At 38.3% G+C, this 10,013-nt stretch overlaps 2 protein-coding genes across 2 annotated transcripts in view; one reads left to right on the forward strand and one right to left on the reverse strand.

Moving 5' to 3' along the window:
• Window positions 1–3,797: 3,797 nt before the first annotated feature.
• LOC109236812 (anaphase-promoting complex subunit 11-like) lies at window positions 3,798–8,710 on the forward strand. The gene is made up of 5 exons (XM_019403042.1): window positions 3,798–3,813; window positions 3,985–4,051; window positions 4,183–4,212; window positions 5,362–5,480; window positions 7,833–8,710. Exons 1-5 carry the CDS (start codon window positions 3,798–3,800, stop codon window positions 7,946–7,948), a joined length of 348 nt encoding a protein of 115 aa, XP_019258587.1. The 3' UTR covers window positions 7,949–8,710.
• A 611-nt stretch (window positions 8,711–9,321) lies between these two features.
• LOC109236815 (hydrophobic protein RCI2B-like) overlaps window positions 9,322–10,013 on the reverse strand; it is a 1,542-nt gene continuing 850 nt past the window's right edge. The window contains exon 3 of the mRNA XM_019403045.1: window positions 9,322–9,603. The gene's annotated coding sequence lies outside the window, so the exon portion shown is untranslated. The remainder of the gene's footprint in view (window positions 9,604–10,013) is intronic.

Consider the following 10,013-nt stretch of genomic DNA (forward strand, 5'->3'; position numbering starts at 1 on the left):
AAGCATGACCAATTAACCTACCAAAATAATAATTTGTTACTAATAAGATCTCAAGATGTTATTTTCTTCCTATCTCCTTTTAGCAGTCAAAACGGAGGAGAAACTATGCTTCAGCTTTTGCTTATGCTGTAAATACACTTGCCACAGGGTGTAAATGTCAGGGACATAAATAGTTGAATTGCTTTTACATTACAAGGCTACCTGCTCAAAGCATCCCGAATTCTTACATTACAAACTTACATAATACATAACATGATGAATTAGTTGAAGTTCAAGAATGAACAACTACTAATTTAGACTGGGCCAGGCTCCCTTGTATCAGTTACGGGCCAAGTGACAACAACGACATGGGCTAGTTCAGTCTCGGCTTGCATGCAGCTGGACTAATCCACAAATAGCAGCCCATCTGTCACAACCCAAAATCCACTAAGGATCGTGATGGCGCCAGACACCGCTGTCAGGCAAGCCAACCAAAATTCTTAATTAAATTCTTGTTTTAAATATTTCCGAAACCACTTCTTTTATACGTTTAAACAATACATGATAAATTCCATTGAATAAATAATGAAACATTTAACAACTTTTTAAAGTTTCTGAATAAACCCATAGACATCCCCAGAACCCGGTGTCACAAATGCATGAGCTATTTCTAAGAAACAACACAATACAACATCCGTCCGGAATACAAATGGACAGAAAGTACATACCATATACTGAAAGGGACTACACTAGCTGCGGGTCGCCTTGAGTACTGCAGCTCACCTAGTCTCAATATCATCAATGCTGCTACGCCCAGTAGGCCACTAAAAGTACATGTGCTTGTGCAACAAAAATACACAACAAGTGTAGTATGAGTACGAAAACAACGTGTACTCAGTAAGTATCCCGCCTAATCTCGAAGAAGTACAGACGAGATGGCAACTCCGACACTTACTAAAGGTCCAGTAATAGTATTATTAATGCAATAACTCACGGATTTATTAAGAACAACAGTAGGTTCAAATGAATCTCTAAACAGGTGAAAGTTCCTTTTTATTTTAAGTCTCCGGATTCATAATCCATTAATTAACAACTATCTCAAGTCGGAGAGCAGATAGCAATATCAATAAATCTCAAGGCAAGCAATACAAGCATGCGCAACTCATGTCGAGGTCGCACGGCCCGATCCAACATAAATGTAAAATGTGCATTGCCGAGGGTCGAGCGGCACGAACCATAGATGCATCTATTACCCCGCTCGCGAATCACCCATGCGACGCGGTCAAATTCAAATAAACAATCACCCTGCTCGCGTATCATACATGCGACGCGGGAACACACAGAAATACATGCTCAAACAGCAAATTAAGAGTTTATCGGGGAACATTTATCAAAACAAAAGCCAAATTCTCTTTTAACGATTTGAGAAAATGAGGTTTAATCCTTTTTAGAAATTCATTTACCAATTCGATAGGATTTCAGCAATTCATACTGTCAATAACATTACAAGTATTCCAAGTACAGCATGCTTTTGGGTCCTAGACTACCCGGACAATAACATAATAGTAGCTACGCACGAACTCTCGTCACCTCGTGCGTACGTAGCCCCCCGCAAATAGGAGCACATAACCAATTAATTCACCTATGGGGACAATTCCCTCTTACAAGGTTAGAAAGGAGACTCACCTCGCTCCGAAGATCCATAACCGGCCTTCCACGCCCTTCCGAAAACTCAAATTGATGCACAACGCTCCAAAACTTATCGTTGATGATGAAAAATCCCACTTGAAGCTCTCCCAAAATCGCCCAAGCCAAGAAAATATGAGAGAAAATGGACAAATCCCGATTTTTAAAACACATCTCTGCCTCCAACACTTTCCACACCTGCGGTCCCTTGACTGCTTCTGCGGTTCCGCAGGTGCGAGGCAAACCACCGCTTCTGCGGTTTCCTCCAGGCTCCCCTTTTTCGCTTCTGGGCTTCTGTTCCGGCAGATGCGGTCCCGCTTCTGCGGCCAAACGACCTCATCTGCGGTCCCAGCTCTCTTTTTCCAAAACCACATCTACGACTATTGGGCCGCTTCTGCGGCTCCGCACCTGCGGCCCTATTCTCGCAGGTGCGGTTACACCAGCAACCAACAACTTCAGCCTTCCAAAAAATTCTATTTCCGATCCGTTAACCACCCGAAATCCACCCGAGGCCCCGGGGACCCCAACTAATCATACCAACCAGTCCCAAAACACATTACGGACTTGCTTGAGGCCTCAAATCATATCAAACAACGCTAAAACTACGAATCGACCTCCAATCCAAGCTTTATGAACTTTAAAATTTCAAACTTCTACTTCCGGTGTTTAAACCTATCAAATCACGTCCGATTGACTTCAAATTTTGCGCACAAGTCATATTCGATATTACGGACCTACTCCAACTTTCGGAATCAAATTCCGACCCTGATATCAAAAAGTCCACCTCCGGTCAAACCTCTCAAAAACCTTCAAATTTCTATCCTTAGCCAAATGGCTCCAAAATGCTCCCCGGACATCCGAATTCACTTCCGATCGCGCTCCCAACTCCAGAATCACCATACGGAGCTAATACCAGACTCTGAATCCCAAACGGACATCAATAACACTGAAATGTACTTCAACCCAAACTTATGAAATTTTCTCCAAAATGCTAACTTCCACAATAAGCGCCAAAATGCTCCCGGTTCATCCAAAACCCGGTCTGGGCATACGACCAAGTCCGAAATCATTATACGAAGCTACTGGAACCTTCAGCTCCCGATTTCGAGGTCGTTTACTCTGAGATCCCATCCTAGTCAATTTCCTCAACTTAAGCTTCCGAAATGAGAATTTTCTCTCCAAGTCAACTCCGAACTTCCCAAAATTTAATTCCGACCATGCGTACAAGTCATAATGCCTGAGTTGAAGCTGCTCATGGCCTCGAACGGCTGAACGGCGCGCTAGGGCTCAAAACGACCGGTCGGGTCGTTACATCCTCTCTCGCTTAAACATACGTTCGTCCTCGAACGTGCTAGGAACTGTGCTGGGGTTGCCTGGAATCACTGCTTAATACCTCGTGCACCTACCCCATGCTACCACAACTCAGTTGGGCACATCAGCTCGATTAAGTCTAAAGATAACCTCTTTCATTTAGGCAAATAAGCCTTGGAGCCCAGTTTCATCACCCGAAATTCTCTGCCATGCATGTTCCAACATACGCTCACCGTATCAATAACTACACGCAGCACCAAAACATGACTGCATACCTTAGCTGAATTCACACCTTGCACCACTTTACTCACAGGACCACAATAACATTCTCTAGTCGAACAAATCGAAATTCCACAAATCTGATGCTCCCATTGCACCTCATGACCTACCTAGGTCCTGCTCTAACCCTTACAATACCGCCACGACGGAAGAGATGTGTAGGAATTCATAACCAACAGCCGAATCAACGATTCATAGGGTCTATACCCTGCCAAGAACCATCACCTCTTTCTGAACCAAATAATGGCCTTTACTCTTTAATATACTTCACATATTCAGATTGCGCTGATCCTAAGTCCAATGATCTCGTCTCACCCAGTACGAACTGCTCAGGCAATAGCCATCCCCGGACATGGTCAAAAGTCTCATATGATACCACAATGTGCCAATAGGCTACCAATTCGAACGCGATACAACCCTACCACGTAACTAAAAATAGCCGGTGAATGTATAATACATGTATATTTTATGTATTATATGTGTATAATTATGTATAATAATGTATAATCTATGTATATGGCTAGAAAAAATATACATTTAATATGGCTGGCTATTTGTGTAAAAATCCCAAAATAAGCCAAACATAGACTGGGCCAGGCTACCTCGTTATTACGGGCTATGTGACAACAGCTTAGCCCAAGAAGCCTGTTGCTTCCAAGTTAGGCCCAAGACATATTTTTCAATAATTTTTCCGCCATTTTCAAAAAGTTCGTATAAAGCCCTAAAAAGACAACATTTCAGTTCAAAATACACGCAGAAATCGTAGATTAACGCATCAATTTTATCAGCGGAAAAGGTTGATTTCTCTTCCGAAACATTAATTTTTATTAGTTTACAGTCAAGAGTGTTCTCAATTTTCATTTCAGTTTTGAATTTACGAATTCCCTTTTTGTGGACTCACTTTTTTTTATGGTCTTGAAATTGCAGAGAGCGAGCCAATGAAAGTCAAGATTTTGCGTATCCTTTTGTGATTATTTCACTGATTTGTGATGTTTAAATGAAGACGGCGGAATAGTTGTTGCTTTCATAGGAGCAGATAATAAAGTGCAGTGAATTATAGCAACTGTTACTGAATCATTTCTGATATGAAAACACATTTTCTGTCTAAATATGTAATTAGCGATTAAATGTGGCTTATCTTATGATCTTGGGATTTTAATATTATTAATTTCTGAATCTTTTGGAGAATGTGTAGCCATTGAACTGCTTAGGGATTACAAAGAAGCATTTTTACTAGTCCTTTGGTTTTTTGCTCTGAAAATCTACTTTAGTTTATATTCTGTCCAATAGTTCACATTTTTTATCTGGTGTATAGGTGCATATCCTGATTTTCTTAAGTAAATTGAGGGTAGCTTTATATTGCGAGTAGATTAGATGCTTTGGCACAAGGACTGTACATAACTTTGTTGTAACTGTATATAACTTAAATCCGTATTTAGTGATTGTGGAAGAAATGTCAAAGTGAGGTTGAAAGTTAGTTTGATAAGTAAATCACAGTGTAAATTTTTGTATAATCAATTGAATTTGAATTCTTAAAATTTAGAATAGGAATCATAAGAATCTGAAGAATCATCAAAATGGGAAGTAGACTAGTCGAGTTTGCTAGTGTAGAGTGTAGACTATAAGAGATTATTACAGCATAGCTAGAAGTTCAACTTCCGTTGCGCTTCCCCTATTCAGTCTGCTTGGAATGCAAAGACCTGTACAATTTTAACTTTAGTTATGAATGAAGTTATGAAGACAGGAAAATAGAATTTAAACATCTGAAAATGCAGATACAAAGTTAGCCCAATAGAACTTGTCATCGATCACTTCAGATAGCAACTTTGATTTCTTGCTTATTTACAGATTTACATTTCCAAAAAATAAAAATCACCTTTGCCTTTCTTGTTATATACTCTGCAAGATTACACTATTGGAGCCATTCTGGTATAGTAGATTTATATTGATTGGTGGTCAGGACTGAATACTAACATGAAATTTCCCTTAACCTTTTCTGTTGGGCGATTTGCCGGGTTCGTGAATAGAGTATGTCCTCTTCATGGCATGTGATAATTTTCGTACTTAAGACAGCATGGTGTGCTTACTTGTTACTTGTGTATGCAGATGGCATGCAGTTGCTTCGTGGACATGGGACGCTCAGGATGAAACTTGTGGAATATGTAGGATGGCTTTTGATGGTTGTTGTCCTGATTGCAAACTCCCCGGTGATGATTGTCCACTAAGTAAGCCTGTTTATCTCTACTTGATACTTTCCTCAGTCATTTAAGCTACTGAATTACCATTCTCGTGTTAACATGGTATATCTGCATATCCAGCGAGTTACCCCAATTCTAATTTTGTACATAGATAGAAGGTTCTGTTTTGTAGATTGCATATTTGTAGTGCCTTATTTGTCTGCACATTATCAAAAGCCCTACTGGATGACATAATTCGTTATAGTTCATTTGATTTGGTGTAAGACTTTGGAGGTTATATTGTAAAGGCGAATGAATTTTACCTATAAAAAAGGTGGATGAGCTGTATAAGATGTTGTCTTCCTTGTATTCATTTCACTGTCAAGCTCGGATTGTTCTATTTAGTAATTGTTAGGATTTGTGTTTCTCTTTGTGATGACTTGGTTCCCAAGGTCTTTTATTTGTGTTGGCACATTTTATGTTCTAATCTATACCTGTTGTGTGGTACTAGCTTTTGAAGGGCACTAAGAGAGTAGAGGCGGATCCAGGATTTGAAGTTTATGGGTTCCTATTGTAATCTCAAATTAATATACAATAATAACCGGGTTCACAGTTATATATTTATAGATATTTAATGGTTTTTTTAATAAAAATACAGGGTCTTCGCAAAAGTTACTGGGTTCCCGGGAACCCGGTAACTATACTCTACATCCGCCACTGTAAGAGAGACATAGATTTTTTGAAAGCGATGGCCTAGAGTTAGAAGAAATGGAGTTACAACGTTGGAATAAAGGTCTGAATCTCGACAGAAGCATGTCACGTGAATTCCTCCCATCTCCCTAAAACTTGATGGGTACATGGTACCTAACTGGTGGGAGGAAACAGATATTTGTAGATAAGTCGAGCTGCACGCAAGCCGACTCGAAAACCACGTTTCTTTTCTCTTCACATGTCATGATCTTTCTGGTGCTTTATCTTCTCTTCCCTTCCATTCCTACGCAAGTTCTTCACAGTAGCCTTAATAAGAATAACACAAAAAAAAATGGAATAACAAAGGATAGAAAAGTGATATATGTCATCTCAGTATCCTCTAGCTGTTATTTCTATCTATCTAGTCACCAGGTTATAAACACAAGAACAAGTAGAAGTTCTGTCCTGAAGTAATCTCCTCACTGTGGGCAATCTCTTCTAGAGTTTAGGCACTTAATTCGTACTATATGTAGACTGCTACTCGACGAGCCGATTAAGTTATCCGTTTGATACTTCAAGGGATATTATGAACACTCCCATGCTACTACTTAACATTGCAAATATTATCAGTTTGCCAACATACTCTCTGCAAATTGTTGGTAGTCCATTTGGTCAGTAGCTATTAGTACTGATTCATATGTTTTTATTATTCATATAGTGAAACTACTGCAGTCTGCAGATACAAGTAGGCTTCAGGATTCTTCTGTAATTTTTTTCTTAGTTTAAGTGAAACGTCTATCGGCTTATATCATGAAAGATGGAGATATTACAGCTAGATGGGAAAAAACGGTCCGCTAGATATGTTAGCAGAGCTGTCTTTTTATTAGTTTCATCGATTAAGGCCATGAGTGCAATTAGATTTTGACATTCTTGTCTATTTATTTATTTTCTGGAATGAGCCCCCCTACGCTCCTCCACTCTGTGCATTTTTATGTATATTCATTATGAGTACATTATTTAATATGCATGAAAAATATGTCCATTTACGGATGCATGATTTGTCTCTTTTTAATTAGCTAAAAACAGTAAATGTCGTTACATATTTTTTTTGTTGAAACATCAAGTTGTTGTAGCCCTTAGCCTCACATTCTCCTCCCTCTTCTCCTAGACATACTATAGCTTTCTCTCAATCTCTAACTTTAACAGAGGATAAACAAATCATGCTGGCATGTCGAGGTTGAGGATAGGGTAACCAACACATTGCTGTTACTTCAGAAATTCGTAGAGCAGTTTGATTCATGACCTGTAACGATCTCTCGGTTCAACTTAAGTTTTAGTTTTTTAACCAGCTATTGAGATCCAAATAACATTGGTTGTTCCTTTTAGAGGTGGTTTAGAGCAATCATAAACGTAGTTGTTCATCTATCATTTATCAGTGCAACTGTATAGTTCACATTATAGAACATTTGATTTTTGCATTATGGTTAGAGTTAATTATCTTTCTGTGGATGGTATCGACGGAGCAAAATCCGGAAACAGCCTCTCTACCCCTAGGGGTAAAGTCTGCGTACACTCTACCGTCCCCAGACCCCACGGGTGGAATTCTACTAGGCTGTTGTTGTTGTTGTTGGGTGGTATCGACATGACCTCTCTGGAGTCTCCCTCTTTTAAGGCTATTATTAATGCTTTGAAATTTACTTGTCTTTGCAGTATGGGGTGCTTGCAACCATGCATTTCATCTTCATTGTATCTTGAAGTGGGTGAATTCTCAATCGGCTCAAGCACATTGCCCTATGTGTCGTCGTGAATGGCAGTTTAAAGAATGAAAAAATATTATGTGCATCTTTTGCTCATGAATGAAGGAACGAATCATAACTCTGCTTCATTCCTCTTGGTAAGGGGTAAAAGCGCCTGTTTCTTGATTGTATTTTGAGTTGGTGTCTATATGTGTGTGATACTAGGATATTGTAGCAAGCATAGCTGATAGCTGTGTTGATATGTGCTCATCCCCATATACAATTATTAGTTTAAGGCCAAAAATAGGTAGCGTGTCTGTATCAGCATCGGAAGGTGGTGCAGATGTTGTATGAGCCATCCATCCTGAGTCTTCAATACATCAATGTCCAACCATTGATTGAGAAGAAAAGGACATACTGGACGCTGGGCTGCCTGTCATTATTAGTCAGGCTGCCTTTACAACAGTGTCCTCTCCTCCATATCTGCCCACATGAAATTTGAAAACAAGTATTAATGGACTCTTAACATATTAGTGCCTTTTGACAGCCCTTTGTCCATGACCCTGAGCTATCAGGCACATATAGGCATGGACCGTGACATAGTTGGCGTAGGGACAGCATTTCGTTATCATCTCCGTTGTATTATGTTTTTGAATTGAAAATATCTTGAGGTGTTTGGGAATATGATTTCCAGATTCTGGTATTTCCTCTTTCCATGTTATTCCCATTTTAAATCTGTCTGTAACATTCCGTTCATGTTCATTGTGGTTTTGAAAATTTTCCTTGTAATCATGGATATTTCATTTGATTTGCATGTAGAATGACGCTTTTTAACCTGTGTTTGAGATGTTTTAGTGGGGGTGATAGCTTTAATTCTGTTCTGACTACGGGATTTAGTTTTTGTTCAGATCGATTGTCCCAAACTCCATTATATCATTTTTTTTTATTTGAAATAGAATACTGTACATTAGATAGAGGAAATTACTTGTTTGAGAGTCTTATTTGCTTCTATATTTCTTCTGGCCAGTCACCAATTTCCAAATAGTCACCAGTTCTCGAAATTGCGTTTGTATGCTTAAAGATGAAGAAAATATACCTAAATTAGAGACACTTGCCGACAAATACTAGTAAATTTGCCGACTTGGATGCGTAAGTTGGCTGAACGTAAAGAATTTAGTCATAGTCAGGGCTTTATTAATGTTATCCTAGAAAAGCACCACTATTGTCATTTACTGCTTTGGCCTTTGATGATGATTGTGATTTGTGAGTGTACTTTGTCCCCATTTTTCTTTTTTTTTCTAAAAAGTGAATATTTGTGACCCCATTACAATATCAAGTTGATAATTATAGAAGGTTTGTGGATTAAATTGGACACGTCTATTGAATTACTATACCTACCAAAACTACCGCACTTACCCTACATGCCAGCTGTGGCACAAAAAACATAAGCCACATGTTTATCATAGTATAATGTAGTAGTAGCAATTATTTGTATATCCAATTAAAATGCAATGGAAGTTACATTACAATCCCAAATGTAATGAAGACATTGAATCAGGATAAATATCTTCATCAACAATCTATCCAAATATCTCTATTGAAACACACACACGAGAAGAATAACCAAATAAAAACAAAAACAGAGGGGGTAAACTTAGAAGAAACAACATCCAAGAATAAATAAAGCAGAAGCTAGATACTCCATTAGCGGATATGAAGATATTTACTAATGGCCTTCAAATATCCTGTCAAACAAAGTAAAAAGAAAAGGAATTAGATACTATTCTTTCTATATACTAGTAATATATTGTATGAACTTTAGAATATCTTCTCAGCAAACTGATAGAATCTTCAAGCCGTTGGATCTTAGAGCCCGTTTGGACATAAGAAAATTTTTCTTTTTTTTTTTTCTTTTTTTGAAAAAGATGGTGTTTGGCTATCAAAATCTTATAATTTTTCCAATCTCACTTGAAAATGCATTTTCAAATTTGAAAAACTGGTTTTTTCAATTAAAAATGAGAAGGTTGCTAGTTTTTAATTGCAAAGTATGGAAAAAGAGACCAAATATGTTGCTGAAATTCCAAATTTTGATTTTTTTTTTTTTTTGGAATTCATGTCCAAACGCCTACTTAGTTGAATAAAGCTTGTACCCTTT

The sequence above is a fragment of the Nicotiana attenuata genome, unplaced genomic scaffold, assembly GCF_001879085.1.
Source record: "Nicotiana attenuata strain UT unplaced genomic scaffold, NIATTr2, whole genome shotgun sequence".
Taxonomy (NCBI): Eukaryota; Viridiplantae; Streptophyta; class Magnoliopsida; order Solanales; family Solanaceae; genus Nicotiana; species Nicotiana attenuata.